This window comes from Larus michahellis, chromosome 4, assembly GCF_964199755.1.
Source record: "Larus michahellis chromosome 4, bLarMic1.1, whole genome shotgun sequence".
Taxonomy (NCBI): Eukaryota; Metazoa; Chordata; class Aves; order Charadriiformes; family Laridae; genus Larus; species Larus michahellis.
In genome coordinates, this window is record NC_133899.1 from 65,304,127 (window position 1) to 65,327,987 (window position 23,861).

A 23,861-nucleotide genomic window follows, 5' to 3' on the forward strand; every position below is an offset into this window, starting at 1 on the left:
CCTCAGCCTCCAATTCCCTTCTCCCTCTATCAGGGAAACTTCTCTGAGTTTAACCTTCCAGTTCCCATGTCCTCTTACCTCTCTGTTCTAGCCTTTCAGTGCGTGCTCCAGCACCTCCTCCAAGTACTAAAGACCCAGGAGGGTCATTGGATGTCTCCAGCTGATTTATCCTGTCTTGCAGTGCAGTACATTTCATCCAGCCATCTCCAGCCGGAGCTGAAGAACTGCAGCTGCACGACAGCATGCAGGTGTCCTGCCACTCTCCAGGGCCCTGGCTCTGGCTCATCTCTTTCTTTCACGGGTTGGGTGACAGCCTTTGCCCCAACAACTCAGGGAGCAAGGTCTCGGCTCTCCCTTTTCTCCCAGGGCTGTCTCTGACATATCTGGGGGATCCCATCTTCAGCTCTCACTTACATGAGCAACAGCAAACTCCCAGTGACTTCTACTATAGCCTGCCTGAATACTCATCTCTGTGCCAACTCCTCTGAAGGGGCCTAACAATATACACCCTCCCAGCAGCAAACCAGACAGCCAAAAGCCAGAGCAGAGTCTAAGGAAACCTCTGAGGCTAATGTAACACCCACTACAGAGTCCTGGCCAGGTCAACCCCACCTCTACCTTAATTCTGAACTCAGCTTTTAACACAATCTCCTTCGGATGCAGACAAAGCATTCAAGTGTCTTGGCTTTTCTGATGCTGGGCAAAACATAAAAAATCGCAGGGATTCGTCATGGCAGGTTCACTCAGACAGATGCCTGCCTCCGATTCTTCTTCTCTGATGTCTTTCCGCACACAAACATGTACCAAACATGAAAGCTGCAGTCGACGGAGACATCCGGACATATCCAGACTCTACTAACAATCAGTGTCTCGGGCAGACAGTCAATCCAAACAAGTTCTCCATTTGTCTGGCTCTTGCCTGGCTGCACTTCTGTACATTTGTAAGTGTTTACACTGAACTAGCTTCTGCCATTTCTGTCTCTGGTTGCTGGAATTAAATTCCCAGTGCTGTCAAGTCTGCTCTGGTGCACGCCTTCCCGAGATGTACGAGTGTAAGGAGAAGTTCTCTCCGAAGACCACAGTGCCAAGAAGAAAGCTGGAAACATCCACTGGACATGTTATCTCTGTGCACGAGACACCAGGTCACTGAACTACAGCCCAGTGACTTTGAGTGAGCACAACACAGACCAGCAAGACTGGGAGACAGAAGGGACGTGAGTGTGGGATGTGGTGTACAGACAGGAACGATGTGGAGCGATGCCTTCACACTGGAAAGGCACGGACCTGGGAGCCCTGGCAGAAGGGACACAGGGCAATGCGAGGTCACAGGGCTCGGTGGCTCCGTTAGAGCAGTGAGACTACAAAGAAAGGACTGTTTCCCTGGCTCCACTCTGGGGTGAGATCTCTTGTCTGTGAAGACAGCATAGCAGAGAAAAGCATGCCAGCGCCTGGGCTTCCCACTTCACAACAGCCAGGCTCTCTTAGGCTGCCTCCATTGAGTGTCTGCCTTACAGCTCCCTTCCCTTGCACTGTGTGGTCTCCTGCATGTGGGGCTGGTTACGGGACAGTCAATCAGAGGTAGCCAAAGGAGGAAGATACTTGCACACGATTAAAGAGGATGAAAACGGCCCCTTCAACTAGCCTGAACTCCTGCCAAAATCAACAAGAGCCATTTGGTCTCCAAGGGGAAACTTTATCACCCAAAGCCAGAGGGACTGAGAATGGGATTTTCTTGCGGCACAGGAAGACAGAAGACCCACAGGGATACATTTTTCATATCCCCATGGAATTACTCTGAAAAAAAGCCAGACAAGCATCTGTCCACTCAATGAAGACCAGCAGTGACAACCTCCCTTGAGTTTCAGCTGCTGCTGGGACACAGGGCATGCTCTGCGCTGTGAAAGTGGGACCTGCTGGCAGCTAGGAGGCATTTCTTAAGTGCATTTGCTTTACTGGCTGGCTGACTGCAAGGAGCACATGGGGGTATTTCGTGCCTGTTTTCATGTCTTGGAAGCCTCTGATTAGAGACACATTTTGAAGCCTGAAGACCTAAGTCCAGCAGAGCAATTGCTGCTGCAGCTCTGGCTGCTGAGTGATACCTAGCATCCTGGCATGGAGAAACAGAAAGGAGGTGCAGAGATTTTGCAGCCATCTGCAGCCTATCTGAAGTGTTAATTGTCCCCCCTGCTTCCTGACGGGGGGATCACAGAGCAACAGGGCAAGTAACAGGGGGACTGCTGTGAGATGGGGAGGAGAAAGCCGTGACTGGGGATGCAAAGGCTGGGGACGAAGAGGAGGGGGCTGAGGTCCATGTGGGGCATTTTCTTGTTTGTGCTGAACCTGGAGACCCTGTGGTCACCCACACACTGCGTGTGCCCAAGGCTCCCTTGGGGCTGGCACATGGACGAGAGCAGGCAAGCAGCAGCGTGGCCCAGAGCCACAGCAGAGCCGTGCAGAGCAGGAAGATGACAGCAATCAGAGCTCCTCAGATCTGAGCTGGGTTCCAGGATGCTGACAACCTCGTCTGTGATTGCGAGGAATTTGGCTCCAGTCATGCCTACCCCTGGCTGAGGAGGAACTGAATCAAGGGAGGACAACCAGACGCAAACAGCTCTTGGGAGCATGCATGTGAGTGAGCGGGACAGCCTCAGAGCTAGAAGGCACCAACACCACATTTGCTTGCACAAAAACCTGCTGCCTTGGACACCACCACTCTCCTCAGGGGTCGAAGTCTCCTGGACCATAGGGTCTGTTTATTTTAGTCCTTCGATCCAGTGAAGGCATGCGAACGAGCAGCCAGGCTGTGATGAAAGGGGCAGGCAGGCGGGCAGGGGAGAGCTGAGCAGCTCCCTGCCCATGTTTCCCTGGACATGTGCACCTTGCCCTGCAATGGACATGGTGAGCGCTGGCCTGCCTCCCTCCAGCCAGGAGCCCTTCAGCACAGCCTCTCCACCGCAGCGTGGGAGGGGGGCTGCGGCACAAGGGGCCATACCCGTCATGGAGCACCCCGAGCAAAGCAGCTGAGGAATCCCCGTCTACAGCTGGATCAGCCCGTCCGGCCCCCAAGTGCAGCAGAAACAGGGCTGGACGCCCGTGCCCCTGGAACGGACCCCGGGTGCGCTCCTGCCAATTGTTTGATGTAGTGTTATTTCCAGAGCCCCTGCCAAGCCCGTGTCGGCCCCAGAGCAAGCCCGTAACTCTATAGGGCCGAGTCTGCAGCCTCCTCCACCGATCTAGGACTGCACCTCCTAAAACCACGGCCGCTCTTTTCCTGTTTCTCCCTCCGAGCGGGGCTGGCATGGCAGGAACCACTGGCTGCACCAGGGTTTTGCAGGGGCTGTTTGGGGAGAAAGCGCTGAGCCTGGGGCCAGCACCCGAACCAGAACACTCCTCGGGGCAGCAGCGGAGCAGGCATGGCCCCATGTGCCGCCCTGGACACACTGCCTGTCCCCAGGGGCCTTGGGCAAAGGAGAGCCACACGGCAGGGGACCTGTGGCTCTGCTCCATGCTTCCTCAGCTGTGCAAAGCAGCCCGACCACTTTTGCTTGCTGAGCGTGCTGTACCCCATGTCGCGCCATCCCCGCCAGTGGCAGCACTCACCTGGCCGGGGGGGACAGGCCAGACACCGGTCCACACCCCAGAAGAGCCCCACGCTGCCGCAGCAGTCCTCCAGCTTGGTCAGCCCTGGCAGGGGGTTGGTGCACTGCAGAGGGAGGACCAGAGGATCAGGCTTCTGTGGGACAGGGAGGGGACACGTGCCCACCCACCCCAGCCGGCTGGCATGGTGGCAGCATAGGTGGCACAGGGGACAAGGGTTTGGGACCAGAGGCTGGCATGGCCTTCCTGGCACAGCTCCTCACCGGGACACAGCGGGACCGGGGATGCAGTTAAAGACAGTAAATAGTTGTGCAGACAGAAAAACACGAGACTCCCTCGACTGCACCCCTTGGAGGGGAAGGGGACATCAAACGGAGCAGGAGACGAACCAGAGATGATATCACCGGGCAAAGCCCTCGGATCAGCCCCGTGCCTGGCTGATTAGCCAGCGAAATGGGTGCACCACTCCAGCCCGGCGGGGAGCTTGCGGTCAGGCACTTTCCTCTGCTTAATGAGTCTCTCTTTCCCACCCCGTTCGCCCCCCCCCCAGCAAGGCCCTCTGGATTACAGGCTTCCCCATTAGAGCGGAGCCGCCGCGGCCCACGGGCCGGAGCTGGCCCTTCTCCAGGCATGCGTGGCCGCCTGCCCAGCGCTCGCATACCGATCGGCTCGGCTGCGGCTGAGCGGGGAGAGGTGAGAGCTCCCCGCCGGGCTCCTCGCCCTCTCCCGGGCATGGCATCACCCCGGCTGGGTGAGGTGCGAGCACAGCAAGGGTACCCCCTGCTATTCCCCCTGCCTCCCTCAGAGCATCTCCCACAGCTTCTCTGGGCATCCACGAGCATCTCCGTGCATCATCATTTGCTCCCAGGTGCAGAGAGCCCCCACCTCCCCACGGAGGAGTGGGGCTTTTCCAACCCCAGGGTTTGATCTCATTTATTTTTGTGCTAAGGGAATGGCCGAAAACATATTCCGGCAGGATGGGAGTGACTGAACTGGGAGCAGCCCCCCGGAAAGGGCTGGGGAGCAGTGGGGAGGGGGCTGATCCCCAGGCTACCCAGCCAGGGGTCTCGCTGAGCGTGAGCTGCTCTGGGGGAGCTCACAGGTGTTCCTGTGGGTGCCAAAAGCCTTCAATGCTTTTCCAGTGACGCAAGAGAAACATATGGGGAAAAGACAAAATAAGAAATTACGATGACTGCGGGACAGGGGTGAGAAAGCCCCTCACGTGCGTTTGCTTCCCAAGGCTTGACTGAGCTGCCCGGGAAGGCGTCGTTCCATGGAAATCAGACTTTCATTTATTGTCTGAGAGGGAAAGGAATTTTCCTATGTTTTATACGTTTCCTACAATAATCGCAGAGCGTGGCTGTAAATGTTGCTATAAATAGGGCACCCTTTTTAAACGAGACTGTGTGTGAAAGCCATCACGTCTGGGCTGTGCTGCCCCAGGGCACAGCCTGGTCAGGGCAAGGCAGTAAGTTCTCCCCAATGGGTCAAAACAAGGGATTTTCATCCCAAGTACTAACGCATTGCTGCCTGTGCCCACAGCACCTGGGTGATGCCCACGCTGATGCTGAAGAGCTTCACACAGTGAAAGGCCATCCTCCCTGCCCCATAAGCCAATGCACCCGTACCCCAGAACAAGAAACGTATCTCCACACACATGGTCTAACGCTTGACGGGTGACTCCTTACCTGTCCATGGAGAGCCTCCCGAAAGCACCTCCCGAGCAGCCCCGGGGCTCTCTGCTGCTGCTGGCCGCTCTCTGTGGCAATGCTGTTGCCGTTCCCGTGTGCGTAGGTGTACCAGGGCACGGCAGCCAGCTGAGGTACCAGGACTGCCTCCACGCTGTTCTCCTCTGACACCTCCATGTCACCCCGCACCCTGGACACCTGGTGAATCTGCACGGTGGCTTCTGGAGGGTGGTTGATGTGGACGTTCACCAGGGAAGGGTTTAGGGAAGCTGGAAGATGAGTTTATACCACAGTTGTGACAATCTGGCAACAATTTGGCACCTGAGGGGCATCTTGTCATCAACAAAGTCACAAGGGAGGAGAGGCAGACTGACCCCACCAGGAAATCTAGAGGAAGACTGCATCTAAGAGAAAATACTTCTCTGTCCCAAAACCAGGACAAACCTGCCAAAAACTTTCCCCAGCAACCTGAGCCCTTCAGGAAACTAAGGAAACCACTTTTCTAACAACCTGGCCCAAAAAGGCAAGCATAAGGAGGTAGTAGCCTCCTCAGGCCTGTTAATGAAGATCTGAGGAGCACTCAAGTAGAAGGACTCAGAAGTATGAGGGAAATGCAGGGTCTGGAGCCCCCGGCCACACTCACCCAGATGGTTGGACAAGGGCAGGGTATAGGTGGACTGCCTCATGGAGCCACCGGCCGGGGTCTTTGGTGCTCTCCCTCCTTGCTTCTTTTCCAGAGAGGGAGCTGGCAGGTGGCAAAACTTCCCCGTGGAGTTGGAGGGGCACCAGCACTCGTCTCGGCCCACGCAGCGCCCTCCGTTCAGGCAGGGGATCTGGCAGAAGTCTGCAAGGCAAAGAGAGGTCTGCTTAGTGGAGAAACTGAGCCACTATCTCTAGCAAAGGGGTGGCTGGGGGAGGCCAGGCAACTGGATCTGGGCCAGCACTAGCCCCGTGGTGCCCAAAGAGCAGACCCAGCACCGGGCTGGGGTCAGCACTTGCGGCCTGGAGGCAGCCCAGGGTCCCTGCTGTGCACCACCATCCAGCAGGCAGCATGCAGAGAAGCCAGGGTCCTCCCTGAGCTCTGCTCAGGGTTGGAGTTATGGGTTGAAGACGATGAGCCCTTCCTTGGGCTCTGGGGCCACGGCCAGCCTGGGGCACCCATGACCTGTGAGGCAACCCACCAGGGCCAAGGTGGTGTTGCTGGCACAACAGGATGCCTCGGAATGGTGCAGGAGCTACAAGAGCCACATGCGGCCAAGTCAGCACAATTCCTTCTCTTCCACATTGCCCCCTCCCCACTTGGCAGGGTTTTTACTCCCAGCCCAGAAGGGAGCTCAGTGGGGATGGGAGAGGCAGAAGGAAAGAACGGGCAGAGAGCCACATCCTCAGAGCCTGTCTCCCGGCCAGCCCTGGCCCTGCCAGCAGCTCAAGTGGGAGAAGCTTGGAGTGGGACAAAAGAATCGGGAGCAATTCGTCTGCACAAGCTCGGAAAAAGCATCCATAGATGAAACCGAAGTCATGTCATTTCTGGCCTCATCAAGATGCTTGGAGCAACCCAGAGCATTTCTCAGTGTGAGCGACACTCAGGCAAGGCACGGGATTTCCTGACAGATCATCCTGACTCATTTTAGCATGAGATGAGACGCTGCTGCTGCACATCCCAGGATGGCTTGTTGGGTTCATCCCAGGGGATGAGCTCCCACCCTGCACCGCGTTCATTTGCTCAACCCCAGCAACCAGTTTTGGAGGGAGGAGACACATCTTTGGACTGGGATCTAGGCAGAAATTCCCATGAACCCTGTATCAGTTGGTGTCCACAACAGCCAGACTTTGTACTCTCTCACTGTTTGAAGAACTTGAGAGTTACAGAGGCTTTCAGAGGACAAGTCCCATCAGGTCCTGCAGGCTGCTCCCACCAATTAGCTCCAAGAGGATGTGCCCAACCCACAGCTGGGTATCCCAGTGACCTGACAAGCAATCCCAGCAGCTCTGAAAGGCGAGCAGAGGTTTCAGCAGCCCTGTTTATAGGAACAGCTTGCAACCTGCAGCCAGCTCTCCTGGCTGCCACGTGAGCGAAAGGAGAGAACAGGAGGAAATTAGGTGATGAAAGGCAGCCCCAAGACTGGATGCCAACAAAAGCAGTGAGCTGGCTCTGAGAAGGAGGGGGTGGCGAGGCTTGGCTGCAGGCCTGACTCAAACATACGCGTCCCCCCTACCTGGGGTGGGATGGAAACAGAAGTTGCTTGCCCAGGAAAGAGAGCAATGAGGCAAGGTCTGTCTTCCTCCCCCAGAGAGAGAGATGGAGTAAGCCCCAAAGATCCCAGGAGACATCTTCCAAGGCACTGGGAGAGGCCATCTCCTCCCATCCCTATAGCAGCCCAAGCCCTCAGTCTGTAGAGGCGGGAGAGGCAGGAGAAGAGTGGGAGAGCAGGCAAGAAGATGGGCTGGGGGCCTTGGGGTGCTCACAGATGCGGAAGCCAGACTTGGGATCGTGGTCGTGCCCCCCTTGGCTATAGAGAGTGGTGGTGTCTCCTTTCTCGCAGCTGTTGTAGCAGCGCCCGCTCCGGCATGTCTGTTTGCAGATGGTGGGTGTGAAGACGATTTTTATCTTCCTAATCTTCTCTGTCAGGTTGGCCCCTATGAAAGAAAAGGACAGTGTTAAGTGGAAACAGCATCTCCAGGCCAGGGGGCTGATAATCTGCAGCTCAAGCTCCAAAGCATTCTCAGAGCAAGGAGGGGTCTGTGTCTCTCCCCGGGGCAGTGTCTCTCCTTGCTCCTCACTCACGCCAGCCTGCTCTCTGCTCCAGCATCAGTAAGGGCTTGTCAACACATGAAAAATGGCCAGCAAGATGCTCTGCCTGGCCAGCTGTATGCCATAACTCCCTACTGACTCCAGTATAAAGAGTGTTTTTCTGCTTTAGACAATATTCCTTCTCAAGCCATGTCAGTAGCCAGCAGACTGGCTGCCCTTAAACCACTAGAAGGCTTCCCACTTGAATTGCCACACTGGTATTCATCAAAGAGAGCATCAGGACTTGGAAAACCAATGTCTCCCTCCAAGCGCCCCCTGACCTCTTGCAGTTACCTGTGGTCCCCTCCTGGTCCCTCACCATCCTCACATTAGATACGGGAGGGTAAATGGCACTCAGAGCTCTTGGGGGCTCATGGAAAATGGACAACAGGCAGAACTATTGTGTAACCATGAACCAGCTGGTTTGACACCATAGCCCTCCATCCCTGCCCAGCGAGACAGCTGTTTCTGTGGGTGCCTCCCCTGGTGTGCTTACTCCCATTTCAATCCCCACTTTCAGATTACAGCTTCAATCAGGCTCGCAGCCGTACTCATACGGGCTGAGATGCCACATAGTGCCTCCTTGTGGAAGAAAGGCTTCAGGGGTAGCCAAGCTACAGAAGACAACTTGCATCTGTCCTAGCTGGGGAAGCTGCTGAGGCTCTGCTGCACGTCTCAGCAGTCTGGCCTGATCCTTGCTCATGTCAGAAGGCACCAAGGGGACAGCCAAAGAGAAGAACTAGACACTGGTTGCACAATCTGACCTTGAGAGCTGCTCAGACTGAGGAGGAAGTTGGGAGACACCATTCCTACAGACTGAGGTAATCTCCTTTCAGGGCAGCAGTGCTAGGGTGATGTTCAACACCTCTGTGAGGCATCTGTCACATCCCCCCTGGCTCCTCTCCCTTGCTGTCAGCATTTTGCTGCCCTGATTTGTCCTCCTTCGGTAGGGTCTTTTTCTCCACCAAGCCCCCAACAACGCTCATGCTGACCTTCCCTTTCCATCCCACCCAGTGCCACAGTCCTGGGAGTCCTGGGTTTCTTGGGGATCCTCAGTCACACCCCAGGACACCCCAAGAAGCCCCAAAAGAGTGACAGCCCTGGAGGCCTTACCCCTTGCTGACAAGGTATGCTCCTGGGAAACGCTGTGTGGCCCAGAGCTGCTCTGCTCATGTCCATTCCCATTGGGGAGTGCATTCGAGGTGAGTTGGCCATTGCTGGCTGGGTAGCGCCGGACAGTCCGTGATGGCCCTGTGTGCTGGGGGGAGACAGGAGAGCCAATTCTGCTCTGAGTCCTGTGGAAGCAAAAAATGAATCAATACTTCTCACGAGTAACTGCGTTGACCCACAGTGCCCGTCCACCAGGATGCCCTGTGGCAACCTTCACTGCCCAGCTCCCTGAGCCACCACCTGGACACAGAGCTCTGCCTATCTGAGCAGGGTCCCACTCCTCACCTGCTTTCAGTCATCACGATGGCACTGTTTCACTCTAGGGACTGTGCCCAATGCCCTGAGCCTGGCAGGGAATAGTGTTCACTGAGATACCCTCCCTGTACCGTCACGTCAGGCTGCCCCAACAAAACTTGGCCCACGAGAGTCACAAACAAGAGAAAATGACCAAGAACTCCCTCCTGCAAATGCAGTTACAACGTTCTGCAGTAACTGCATTTATGGCTTTTGGTGTTTTCTGGGGACTACGCATGGAGAAGCCACCCAGCTCACAAGGTCACACTTCTTACGCTCCATGATAAAGCCATATAGACTGCTAGGCAGAGCTCTTCGCATTAAACTGACAGAACAGCACGTCTTGCTCTACTGCACTTGCTCCCATTCCTTCTTACTGACTGGCAGCACTAAGCCTCCAAGAGGGTGCTCTGTGCTTACCAGTAAATGTCTCCCTCACTCTCACCTGCACCACCTGCAAGGAAAAGGCTTTAGTACACCAGGGGACAAAATAGGTTGGATGCCCATATGCCCCTGGAATTTCTTTGGAAGTCCATGCCTTGGATTCCTCTGCAACTGAACTTAAGTACTGACAGGTCTTCTGCATACCCTGTCCAACACCTCCATCTCTGACCAAATGGCTGGGGCAAACTAGCTCTGTCCTGCCAAAGTGCCCAGAGAGGTCCATCCCACTTTATGGTTGTCACCATTTTCCCTGTCATAGCACAGGGGAGGTGTATCTAAACCCAGCAGGACTGGATGATCCAACGAGAGTTGGCTGACAGCAGCTCTGGCTCACTGACATTGCTGGCTTAGATAGCTTGGAATAATGGTAAGATCTGGGGAGATGGAAAGGGAGCGAATGCTGCGCTGGTATTCCAACAGGTCAAGCGCAATACACAAGGTAACCATCAGCCAGAGAGCTCGAAATCAGCCCTGAACAACAGAATGGAAAAGATGATGAACAGGTCAATGAATTGGGAACTAAAGGAAAGGAATATAGAAGTGAGGTCAAGTCAACAGGTCTATGGAGAACCGCTCTTGTCAAAGGAGTCTGTTTTCATCATTCGCTAGAATTACGCACACACACACCGACAGGCTGAGAGCCCATGCTATTCTGATAAAAAAAATAAACAGGGCAGTACGATGTCAATCAGGCACATGTGAAATGAATAACAAACTGGCTGTGTGACAGAACACAAGAAGCAGTTGTCGCTGGGGAGGGAATTAGATGGGTTCCAGGGTGATCAGTACGAGGCCTGGCACGATTCAAGGATTTCATATGGAAATAAATATTTTTATTTCGAAATAAACATACGATCGACATTGATAATGTGTGCTGCTGACACAAAAATTTGCAATGTGGTGTATCGTGATGAGAACAGAGCAATCACAGAGAGCAGTTTGGATCACTGTGGAGGGCAAATCCATCCAAGCAATATGGGATTTTAATAGAGCCAAATGCAGAATTACACTTCTAGGAAGAAGGAATGCAGGCAGCAGCTGCAGATAGGAGACGATCCTGGAAACCAGCAATGCTGAAAAGATTTCGCGGGTAATGACAAGCAATTAAATATGAACTGTCAATTCAATGCCCTGACACCAGGGCAGTGAAACACTGCAGGAACAGGGAGGTATTTTTGCCTCCCTACACATCCTCACCACAGCGGGGAGTATGTATGCTAAAATATCACATCTAGTTCTGATGTGAAATATGTCACATCTTCTGAGGGATGTTGAAAAACTGGAGAGGATACAAGAAAAAACATGACAAAAGTAATTTGAGGGCTGGTGAAAAAGCCTTTCTGTAAGAAACCTAATGTATTCAATCTCTTCAGGTTAGCAAAAAGAAGATTAAGAGGTGCTCTGATTACAGGGCACAGGTTTGGCCACAGGAACAAAACGCCAGATGTGAAGAGCCTTGTAATTTAACCAAGACAGACAAACCATGAAACAACATCTGCAAACCGAAGCCAAATGATTCCCTAGTAGAAATCATGCCCACACGCAGCAGTATAGCTGTTTTCCTTCTGCAAAAAACACACCAGTAGTGGATTCCCCAACTCCCGATAACCATCGCTTCAGGAGAAGAACGTGTGCTGCTGGGAGATATCACTGGAACAGTGTCAATATAACTAAATAAAGATGCATAACCTGTGCTGCCGTGAAGGCAATTTTAGATTATCTATTGATCTATCGATCATTTCTGGTCTTGAGCTTAAGAATCCAAGAATGAACGATTTTAATGCTAGAGACAGAAGTCCCCTGTCCATATACTCATTACCTAACTGTTTCTAATGCAGGAAAACCTTGAAAATGGGTGGCTGAGCTGCTGAGAGGAGGCATAAACAGGAGACCTGAGAAGAAGCGGCGCAGGTAATCTGTGCTGGAGTCTGGCTGCAGGCCATTCAGCGATGGAGATAGAGCGAATGGGACTGGTCAAAGAGCACAGATGGATAACAAAATTATCACCTGCTGATAAAAATATTTGTTGTCTTGCTAAAATCAAGATCTAAACTGAGATGAGGACAGCAAACAGTGCTTGTTTTTCAATAATCAGCCAAGGCCAACCAGAATAACTGCAGAGAACCGAACTTTATTCCAGTTCTACCTCAGTCCCTACCAGCCCCTTTCAGAAGCTCTCCTGAGATTCTGCAGAGTACCACCTACCCCTGACGGTCATGGGGGCCAGGCATGACCTGCCCACACATTTCTGAGCTACTCATCCATCCCTGCTGCCAGCGAAGGAACTTCTGGTGCTTGTTACCTACTGCTTTGTTAACTGGTGTGCTGCTGCTGGTTTTGTTAGTGACAGAGGAAAAGCTGCATGGAGCTCTAAGGAGACTCCAAGCATAGTCCTATGGGTGAACATGGTTGGGTTTCCAAAGTCTTTTACTGCATAGACGGAAGCACCCCAGGGAAAAGAGGTGAGAGTTCCCCAGCTCAACAACGCTCAGTGTCCTAGTGCTGATCACTTGAGGGCAACTTGAGCCCTGAGTTTTGAAGAATTGCTGGGTGAAGGTGACGGGTGGCATAAGACAGGGAAATATCAGCTCTTGTGCTTGAAAAGACTCACATCACATCTATCCTTGAGGAAGGGAGTATGTTACACACAAGTGGCAGGGCTTGGCTGGGCGTTACCCATTGCCTGCCTGAAGGAATTCCACCCCTTGACTTTATGGACAACTCCTGTCATTCCCAGGATCATCAGATTTTGTAAAAAAACAAAAAACAAACAAACAAACAAAAAAACCCCAAAAAACCAAAAAAACAACATATGAAGGGCTTTAAATAAAATAACCATTAGCATTTCAGTTACAAAGAGAAGTGGAAATTATATGCGCTTACTGTGAGGGGCAGTGCCAACTTCACAAAGGGAAAACGGAGGAGGAACATTACTCCATCGCTTGCAACACTTGAGGAAAAGCTGTGGGGATCCTGTTGGCAAAGCATTCCAGTGTGTGTCGCAGCAGGGGGAGGCAGATTTGCTTTGAATTAATTTGTTTATTTGGTTCTATTCTAGGCAGATGAGCTCTGGGATTTGTAGACTGAGTTGAGTAACACCATCCTTCCCTGGGCCACAGAAATCAATGGTAAAGGGTGTCTTTCCATCTCAGTTTGTCAGTCCCAATACATCCCCAAGTCACGCCAAGTGGCTGGATCATGGTCAGGGAATACAAAACACAGCTTCTCCCTTCCAAACCTTCAGAATCAGTCCATGCTGGGCAGACGGGGACTGGCTTGTTTGAAGGGTCTCAGGGAACGGACCTGAGCACACCACATCAGTACAGACCTAGCCAGAAACCATTAGCAACCCCTAACCATCTGGTGGATCTTAATGTATACGGCCAGAGCTTGTCCACTTCCCAGGAATCTGCATTGCCCTAAGTTCTCTCCCTGGTGTGGCTGTCCTGAGGGTAAGAGCAAGGATGGAAAACAGATGGGGCAGCTCCAGATCAGCAGAGCAGGCGGCTTGGGCTACCACTTTCCATGTCTCCACCGGTTGAGGGAAGAGGCATTGAAGAGGTCGAGAAGGCTGAGACCTCAAGGACTATGTTCTGGGACATTTAAAGTCCCAGGGCTTCACATTCATTCAGCCTCCCCCCATGCAGTATTACTCACTGCCACTCCTCCAGCCAGGCACTTGGCCAGCACAGATCTCTGCAAAGAGGCAGTGGTCTCTTCCTTTAGAGACAACCGCCTGCCAAGCAGCTGGTTTCCCTGCTCTTCATCCGTCAGAGCTGCTGACAGCTTTCTCTGTGTCAGGCACAGCCTGTGGGGCAGAAACAGCGTGCAGACTCCTAGCACACCTCTCCTTCTGGGATGTCCTGGGACGCTCACCTCTGCGGCGTGCAGCTATCAGCAGCAGCAGTCCAGGGGAAACACGGGTCTAGGAGGGAAGGTAGAGGGAGCAGCGTTCTCCTTCCAGGAGCATGGATGTGTGTGTTCCTGCTGATCTTTACCAGGCAGATGGCTGAAAGGTCACTGGCTGAGAGACCTCAGTCACCAGCACATGGAAAGTTACACTCCTGTAAGTATTAGGTGCTAATCAAAATTAAAAGAGATTCAGGATGGGAGGGAGCTGTGCAGACAGAGTGACTCACATCTACAACAGGTCAAAACTACCCAACAAGTACTTGTAGCTGCCCCCTTCTGAGGTGTGGGTCGAGGACCTGAACTCCCCATAAGCCCCTGAGGACACATGCCAGTAGTCAGGAGAACCAAAGGAGACCTGGGCCCTTATGTTCTAGTGCTACAGATCCCTGCAGGATCCAAATGACACCTGTATGATATCCAGCAAGGGAACTGCACACCTACCACTGCACCTTTGCCTGTGTATAAACGCTTCATTTTAAACAGGTTTTGTTACTGGTTATACTCTGCTCTATATTTACTTAGAGACAGCAGGCTAGAGAAGGTACAAAAATGTTGTATTCCCCGCATAGGATGGCTCTCCTGCCCAGTCCCAGATGAACCTGTTCCCTGCCCAGAGGAGGTGAGTGGTATCTCTCACCCTGCTGGGGACAGTGAGCAGAAGACTGAGCTGACAGGCTCCTGGCAACCACACACATGATCATGAGAACCGCGGTTTTTTGAATCAATCACAGGTTTTTTCAAAAGCCTGCAATTTCAAGACTAGGTACACAGAATCACAATAACCAAGTCTAATAACCAATCACAGTAACCAAGTCTGATTCTCTGGCTAAGCAAAAGCCACAGGCAATCCAGGGGGTATCCAGCTGTGGCTTCACCTAATGACCTAAGGCCAGGCATCCTCCTTGGGGCTGGAAGCAAAGGTGGCAAACTCTTCAAAGCACTTCCCTCTCCCCAGCAGCAACACCTCAGTCTTTCCTGGATATAGCTTCTATCGGCCACTCTTCATCCAACTGTTGACTTTGGCCAGATCGCTAGCGAGCTGGGAAATGGTGTTTTTTGCGTTTGCGTAAAGGAAATGCAGAGCCAAGTGCCACAGGAGTATTACTGGCTTTTCATCCAGCCTGCCTCGCCCTCTCCCCAGCCAAAGCCTGGCTGACCACAGCAGGGTGGATGGCCCAAGGCACTATGAAGACAGTGAATCCTGGACAGTGCGGTCAGCAGGGAGGGGTGTTAACTCCAGACAAGGCAAGGGCTGGCCAGATGAGAATCGGAAAGTCACTCTTCCAGCTGGAAACAAATTTTCACCCTGCTGAGCATCAGGGAGAGATGATAGAGACCATAGAACCCTAAGGAACAATTCCCAGGAGGGCAACAACAGAGTGGGACAGCACTGGCCAAAACAAAACTGAAGATAAGAAACCCTCAGAGAAGCAACCATCTTCCCAGAGTCCAGGAACCCCCACCCCAGGGTCCGAGCTCAACAAGCTCCATCTCTCCAGGTACAACCAGCCTGTTGCCTGGGAAGCAACTGCTGCCTCCAGCCACTGAGCCACTCCAGAGGCAGCGGGCTGCCCACGGGGCTGGGAGCAGTGTCCCATGGAGGGGAGCCGCTGCAGCATTGCTAAGTCCACCCCAGCTCCTCCAGCCTGCAGCCTGCGCACATAGATCCAAGGCGAGAAGGCTCAGCCAGGACGGGGGCTGAGTCATGCTCAGCCCCTGATAACCTGCCAGGACAACAGGCGGGTTCTCCCCTGGTTTTTAAACACCGAACAATATACTTGGTGTCTGTCTTGTCCGTCCGCCTGTCCCTTTGGCTAGATGCCCTCCCCGCTTGGGGCCACGGGGACCAAAATCAGTGATTCACTTCCCCCTTTGTAATGCTCGGCAGTTGCTGATTTTCCACTAAAGCATCGCAGAAGAATGGGCAGCCTCAACACCAGCGTCTGTGTCTACAGGGGGAGAGAGAAGCAGCCAGCCTTGGAAAGCAGCAAATTGACCGCAGACCAGAAACTTCCCCTTTCTTGGACTCCGAACAGGTTCCTCAGCAGGCAGACGGGATTCATGGCTCAGGCTCCGGGCCCTGGAGCACAGGGGAGACATTGCTTAGAGAGCACTCAAGTTTATTATCAATTAGCTCACAAACATGCTGACAAGGAAGACAGCTCTTTTAGGTCTCGGGGAGGAGGGGGGAAACCGCACCATACGAGGCACCTGACTTCAAGCCCACCCACATTATGTCCATAAATCCTGGCTCAGTTTATTATCCCCGCGAGCAGCAGAGATAGCTCTGAAACCTGCCCGCTTCAGGCTGCCCACTGTCCCTCCTGCGGCTGCCTGATACCCCCTGTGCAAGTGAGGGAGACACTGAAGCTCAAAGCCCCCTGCTCCCCAGGGTTTGGTGGAAGGCAAGGGAAGTTCTCCTGGCCAGGAGAAGCAGACACCAGCCTCCCTCAGGCAGGAGACCTTCCTGGCTGAGCCAAGCGGGACCTGTGTGCCATGAAGGCCACATGAATGACCATCTGGGTGCCTTTGTGCCTGATTCACAGTCACCTGCAGCCAGTTTTCATGACAGATGGCACACCAGACACAGGCACCTGGACTGTCACGGAGACGGCAAGGCGAGTGGCTTACCACAACAGGTCTCAGCTGCCAGGGTTTCCCCTTGCATGTTCACCTGCCACCACATAGTGCCACAGGCACAGCTCAGGGGGAGAGAGAAGGGGGAGAGACCAGGCAGGTCATCAGGCAAGCAGGAAGGGTGTCACCCAAATCTTCCCTCCCCTGCAAGACCTCGAGACCTCCTGTGGGCAGAGGTGCCACTGACAATGCCCTTTGCCTTGGGCACAAAGAGCACTGCTGAAGCAGGGCTGCAGGGGCAGGAATGAGGGTCAGGCTCCCTGCCCCACACACACACTCAATACCGTTGGCATATGCCCAGTCCAACACCCAGATGCCACCACAATCCCTCACCGCGGCTAGCAAGGGGCTGTCACAGAGTCCTCATGGCTCTCATTTTGGGCTCTCTCCTGTGCCATCTTGCAGTGGTAACTCCAGATCCCTGACGTATGTCCCAGTGGCTGGTCGAGATTTCTCTGAATCTCTCACTACAAACGGCAGCAACAGATGTGCAGGTCCACGGGACGGCAAAGGCACCAGGTGTCTGCCTCACGTCCCTCCTCTGTCCCTCCAACCTCTGCCCCTCCACCACCACCACCCTGGCATCTTCCTTCCTCTGTCCCCCAAAGCGGTCCCGGTGCTGTAGAGCCACCCGAGCTGGCTCCCAGCCCACCGTGTGGTGCATGAGAACAAAGAGGGAGAAAGAGATGGGCTGTGAATGCTATTTTTATCTGCTCAGGAGTTGCCAGACACCGCTTTAGTGATCCTCTATAAGCACATAGACAGTGAACAGGTTCTCTTTAACCAGTCTCTGGGGGTCTAATTTGCTCCTTAGCCAAAGTGGCTGCTCACACGTCTCCACACAGCTCTCTGGTGACATTAAATGCCCTTCCCTTGCCACACGTGCCACCTGCCACTCTGCAAGTGCTCTTCTTTGCTCTCGTGTATTAGGGAGTGAGCAACTGACTCCCTGGAAGCAGTCCAGCTCTCCAAGCATGGGAACAGCACCTGCCTGGCCCAGCAAGGCTGCAGAAACATGCCCTGCACAAGGGCACGGCACTGGGCTGTCACCAGGAGCAGTAGATCAGGCTCCTGGTTGGATCCATCAGATCTTAGGGCTGACCCGTAAAGTGGCCAGAACCACGATCTCCAAGTGCCAGAGCTGAAGTGCAGGCCAATGCCTCCCAGAAAAATCAAAACACAGCCTGCAACCTCTCTGAGCTTCAAGGGGAGCCAGCAGAGGAACCAGGCCAGGCCACTTGATTACAAATGCCACTTCTGGGCCAAACCTTGCACACTCCATAGACTAAAACAGGGATTTAGAGGGAGAGGGAGGCCAGGCGAGCTACCACCCCTCTGGCAGAGCTGCCCAAGCTGGCCTGCGGCTCATGTGGTGAGTGGCAAGTGAGATGGGCGGCTGTGCAGCCCTCCTCTCTGCAGCTTGGCTGCATGCTGCTTTGGGCTGAAGTGGTGAGAAAGCTGCTCCAGTTGGCCCCCCTGCCTGCGTGCAGGGGCTGGTGTCGGGCAGCACAATCAATGGGCACGGCACTGCTGCCAGAGGCAGTCGCGCAGCTGTTCTCACACCCTGGTGAAAAGACACCCACCCACAAGTGTCCTAATAGTCATCACATTAAGGTCTCCATCAATGCCACCATCTCACTGCAGACATCACCCCATGGCCACAGCTTTTGCACCACTACAAAATCAGGCATAAGATGCTGGCACAGTTGGAGAGCTGGGTTGTCTGCCGCGCAACATGACCACCCCACAGAGGGTTCAAGCCACCACCACCAGCCACAGCAATGCCTCCACTGCCCCTCTCCTCCTCCTTCTGCCCGCCAGTATAGTGAGCAGCAGGGTCCTGCCTGGCAAGGGGAGGACCTGAATCTAGGGCAGAGGGACACAAGAGGACAATACATCAACCTGCCCTTGTGCCCACAAGCACACCAAGATTTCCAGCCTAAAGGGGCCTCTGTCTCCACAAGACACAACAGCTGTGAGCTGAGGACCAGCCTCCGTCTAATGAAACCTGCTGCAGAGGCGTTCGCCAGAGAAAAGGTCACCACCGGCCATAGGGAGGTCACTCATCTCCCCCACGTAGCAGGGAGAAAACAAGCACTCTGGAGTTTCATTTCCATCTTGTTGACTAGCAACACTCACCCCCTCCACCAGGCTGCCAACTTCAAAGCCCTGAAAAAACACTTTAGCTTATTCATCCTCACACCCACACGCACCCCGGGGAGTGGGGGGAGCCAGCTGCCTGCCCCCTGCTTTACATGGGACACAGAGAGGGCAAGCAAAGCCTCTCTCATCCCGGGCGTGTGAGTGGGGTGAAGAGCTTGCGGCTGCACACACACACACACAGAGGGCATGAGAGCAAGAAGGTGGAGATGTGTGTGTAGTCCTCTCATCTGGAGAAAGGGAGGCCCTTCATCTACAGCAGGAGGTGCTGGGAAGTTTCCCACTCATCCTGGGAACACTGTGGATCTAAGACATATTTTAATCTAAAATAATAGTTGAACACCCAGCAGGATGCCTGGCCTTTGGTTCTACTAGCTCGATGTAGTCAGGTCTCCTCACAGCTCTTCATCCCCTGCCACACACAGGATTCCCTCACCTGCAGCACTCCAGCCATGAGAGCTGTGTTGGGATGTGACACTCTGCTGCCCACTCTCGAAGTCCTGGCCCTGCCAGGGATTGGGAAACGAGCAACCTGGTGATTTTATTCTGTACTGTTCTATGCTGTCTCCATCCCTCCAGCTGCTCAGTAGCCAGAAGACCAGAGCCTGGCTCGGCACCAGGAGCACTCCTTGCCATGTATGCATGATGCTTGGTGGCAAAGCCAGTGCTTCCAGGGGTACCGTGATCACGAATCTGCTCTCACACCTCTCCCATGTGGCCGTCGATATCCACACCAAGGAGCAGCAGGGAGGAGAAAGTTTCATGGCATCCCTGGTGGGAAGGGGTCTGGAGCAGGCAGAGAGGCTGCGCCTGCCTTGGCAGCACCTGGGCTCCAGCTCCTCAGCGGAGCAGCTCCAAAGCGATGGAGAAGGCAGAGCTCCAGCGTCGTTATCAACCTGTCATTACATCCCTGGAAGTTTGGCACTTTGCTGCTGTAGAAAGCCCCGTAGCTGAAAAATTAGCACGGCCACCCTGCCAAGGCTACAGGCAACCTAATACACCCTGTCTGCCCCCTCCAGATAGCCTCAGCCTCCGAGTATGCTCCCCATCCTCCAAGGCCAGCGTTTGGCTCAGTTTTGCAGACGTGGGTCTGTTAACCATTCCCCTCGGCTCCCTCCCTCCTTGCTTTTGTAGTTCTCAGAATTCCTTCCAATTTGTCAAGATCTTTTCTGGCAATAAAGAATCCCTTGACTCAGTGCAGGACCCCAGGGCGTGCAGGAAAAAAGTCCGTGCGACTCGGGTCTTTTGTCTCCAAAGTCCAAGCACTGCTGGTCTCTCATACATGGCCACGCTGCGTTACTCTCTGCTGTCTAATTTGCTGTTCACTCCTACTCTGCAAAATCTCAGCCTCTCCTTCTTCCAGATTTCTTCCTCCCATGGAGGATTTTTTTCCTTCAGCTGTAACAGATAATATTTTTCCAGCCTGAATCTCTTCTTAGTTCCTGCCTGTATGTTTAGTTTCTGAAGAGAGCCTCCACGCAAGTGAGACAAAAATGGGTTGGTGTGGAGAGCTGGGTACCAATCCCATCCAGCACCAGGCACACAGGGCAGCACTTCTCGGGGTGATTCTGATGAAAGGAGAGTGAACGAGCATATTTTAGATGCTCTACATCTCCATTTCAACCGCTCCCTGTACCAAATCAGCTTCAATTCATCCATTGTGTCCTGCCAGCACTTGGTGATTTATGGGAAACACTCGAAACCAAAGAGAACAGCTTTGATTTTGCTTAAGTACCAGCTTAAACCAAATAAGGCAGCAGACGATCAGGTATGAGAAACTGCAGCGTAATCCATATGCACAAGGGAGCTGAAAGCAAGCTGGACGACAATCCTAATTCAGGCATTAGGGAAAAAACTCTCCAGCATTTGATCATGTGGCCTTAGTGCTCTTCTAACATCTTTCTTTTTTATACAACTGCTATATAAATTGTATTGTCATAAACGTCCCAAATGATATATGTATAGTATATAAAATAGGCTATAAACTGGATTTTCTGTACTACCTCACCTACCACATGTACAATGCATTTGCCCTGCACCCTGCTCTCTTGCATGGAGTCTCAGACTAAGCTGACAGTAGCAGCATTTTTTCTTCCAGTTAGAAGGAAAAGTGCATCTGAACATTTTCTCCCAAAGCCTAGAGGCTGAATTAAGCTGTAGGAATGGCTCCCAAGGAGGTGCAGAAGAACCAGGCCTAATGTAAAGACCATATTTGGAGTTTAAAAGGAGCCTGAAAAGCCAGCTATCCTCCTGCTGCTCTGAAGCATATGCAACCCCCTAGAAAGTAAATACATAAAACACATAAACCAGAATGGTGCTGACAGCTTTAAAACACTAGAAAGTAGAGCAACTGTATCTGGTGCCAGGCTAAAGAAGGTATATCATGTAATTTAAAAATAGAAGTATTTTTATGTAAGAAAAATGACATTTACACTCCTCTTGGGTAGCTTGAGTTTTTCCTTTAGGCTTCCCAGCCAGCTTGCCAAGGGCTTTCAACTGTGTCAAAGCAGGAGAGGGGCCGAGAGCTGGAGCTTATGGAGATCTCATTGCCCTGAGTGGAGTCTCTTTTCGCATATTCTCACACAGACTGGCACTGGCTTTTTAGTTTCAGTTTTTTAACAAGGTTTCAGATATCTACTGAAGTTGGCTCCAGGTCAAGGAACGTAAGTGCTTGGCCACCTTGCGAAAACTATATTGCCAAAGGGAAGCACCTTAGAAAGATGCAATTAGGGCTTATCTGCACTGGGAAAATATGCATAAATACGGTGCAGTGGTGGAAGGCAAGGTTGGCAACAGGGTTTTACCCCAGAAATTCAATGTCACACGCCACGGATGTCCTGAGCTGATCCCATTCCAAGCAAAGTAGGAAACCTGCCACAGCCCATGCCACAGGAATGCACTTATACAGGGGGGCTTCTCAGCCAGGGTCAGTTTTTATTTTCTCTGCTATTTGGGTATTAATAAATTGTAACCCTCATAAATGTAAAGTGAGTGACAGTCATAAGTGAGCAGAAGAGCAGGAGGTGTGATCAGTAGGTTTGTGGCTAGTACAGACCACCTCCTGGAACTATACTTATTGTGGAAAAACAGCCCTGGACGCTCAGCAGCAACCCAAGTAAGGCAGTAAGAAAGCTCCACTTCTCCTCATAGACATGGAAAGTTCAAAGCTGGCAACACAGGAGGCTCCAGATCCTGCTTAAACAATTAGGACAAATCTGTCTCTGTTTGGAGCAGCATCTTTAAAAAGCAAGTGATCTTGCAATGAACTCTCGTTTTATCTGCTAGTCCTCGATAACAACAAGCTAATCGAGATGATTTTGCCAAGCCACAGTTCTCAACATCATGTTTCGCGTGGCCACCCCAGGGTGGAGAGCTTTACATCCACCCATGGGCTCCGCGCTCCTCTGCAAAGGACCATGCTAGACATTTGATTGCCACCAGAACGGGAGCTGGTTTCCGCTAATTTTCAAAACGGGGAAAATACACTTCCTCCACCCGGCAACCTCTGCTGCACACCCAAGATGCTGCCTTCTGCTTGCTCCCTGCTGCTCTCATCCTTCGCTTCCAGGAGAGGGAACAGAGATTTTGGCAGAGCATCCCTGCTGGCATCAGGCTCCCGGTGTCCCCAGGCCAGGAACACTTGCCACAACTCCTCAAGGGCTGCATATAGCCCTTCCTCTCATCAGGAAGGGAGGAGGTGTCTCCTCCAAGGCGCTGGAGAGGAGGCTCTGAGATCAGCAGTCAGTGGGACGGGCATGTTGCAACTCAGCCTTCTTCCTTTCCCATCCCGAAAACACCAGGCAACTCCCAGCAACTGCCTTGCCTAAACAGAGCGCTCTCAGAGGAAGCTCCCTGCCCTCAAGAGCTTAGCCGCATTAAGCTGTCTGCACAGTGTCTCAGCACCTTATACCACAGCTATGTCCTTTTCCCTTGCCTTTTTTGCTGGTAAAATGCTTTGCAGGTCCCAGTCATCTCTTCTTTTCCGTGAAGAGGAAGGATGCCTTGCTTCCCAGGCAGCCCTCATCCAGCACACACACCCCATCTGGGCAGCACAGCTCCCTCATGCAGATGCTGGTTACAGATTTATGCCCTGCAGGAGGGACCCTTTTGGGTGGCAGCAGAGGACCCTCCTCGCACACTGCCCAGAGTCAGAGGCAGCTGGCCGTCCATCCCAACAGCGAGGGGCAGGGGCGCAAGCCCTTTCCACTCCCTGCTAAATAAACAGGAATTCTGCTGGTACTCCAGCCTTAGGAAAACAAAGCTGTTTCCATTTAGCTCGGCTTCTGAGCTGAGGTGCAGCTCCACCCGCACAATCATCCGTCGGGGCTTTGCTTCTCCGGGCAGGGATTCAGGCTGAGATCAAGAAGAGGGAGGATTTGCAGCTAGTCCATGCCGGGAGGGCCTCTAACACCCCCAGGATTTTGGTCTCCAGAGCACTCCCTGTTCCAAGCAGCGCAATGCTGAGGCCTCCCAGCTTCTGCAGCAGCTAGCAAGTCCCCACAGGCTCTCTCAGATGCCCGGCTCTGAACCTCCGCTGAGCCATGGCCTGCTGAAGGGACTTGGGAAGTGGTACTCGGCCTGTATTTTAAGGGATGAAAGCTTGAGCATCACCAGCTCTGGTGTCAGCAAAGTAAACCCAGAGCTGCCCTTCTTCTAGCCATGTCTTCCCCTGGGCAAGTGCTGAGCTCAGATAAGGCTGGATATGTCTTCTTTAGTCCCAGGAAGAAAAGATAATGTGCACCATACGGACAAGTGAAAGATGCAGTGATTCTTCCCCAGTACCCCTCCAAACAAAGGCACTGATGGCTACATGCAATATGGCAGCACTGACACCTGTGCTCAGCACAATGCTCAGGCTGACATCCATGTCCCCATCTTCCCAGGACTGCCAGCGTGCCCAGAAATGAATCTATGACAGCTACACTGGGAACGCCCACAGATCCATTTGCTAACCTTCACATCAGCCAGGTGCGAATACAAACCAACCAGTACAACCAGTTGTGTATGACCAGTACAATCCTGTTGGTCAAGGAGCTGCTACCTCTCACCAAGGCTGAGGGCAGAAGTCTGACAGTAACTTATCTCCTGCTGTCACAGTTGTGCTTCCTGGGCTCTTCTGTCAGGGAAGCTGCAGAGGGCATCACTGTTTCTGCTTCCAGGCATGAACT

The 23,861-nt window shown here is 53.0% G+C and overlaps 1 protein-coding gene across 6 annotated transcripts in view; it reads right to left on the minus strand.

Moving 5' to 3' along the window:
* Window positions 1-23,861, minus strand: part of LTBP2 (latent transforming growth factor beta binding protein 2) — a 99,669-nt gene that overhangs the window by 31,414 nt on the left and 44,394 nt on the right. For 5 of the 6 annotated variants that reach the window (XM_074585266.1, XM_074585265.1, XM_074585264.1 and 2 more), the window contains exons 4-8: window positions 9,190-9,371; window positions 7,752-7,922; window positions 5,929-6,129; window positions 5,286-5,554; window positions 3,601-3,703 (exon numbers count right to left, since the gene is read on the minus strand). In XM_074585266.1, coding sequence (XP_074441367.1) covers window positions 3,601-3,703; window positions 5,286-5,554; window positions 5,929-6,129; window positions 7,752-7,922; window positions 9,190-9,371 — 926 coding nt within the window. Of the gene's footprint in view, window positions 1-3,600; window positions 3,704-5,285; window positions 5,555-5,928; window positions 6,130-7,501; window positions 7,632-7,751; window positions 7,923-9,189; window positions 9,372-23,861 lie in introns of those variants that run through there. The other variant, XM_074585267.1, reaches the window with a different exon arrangement.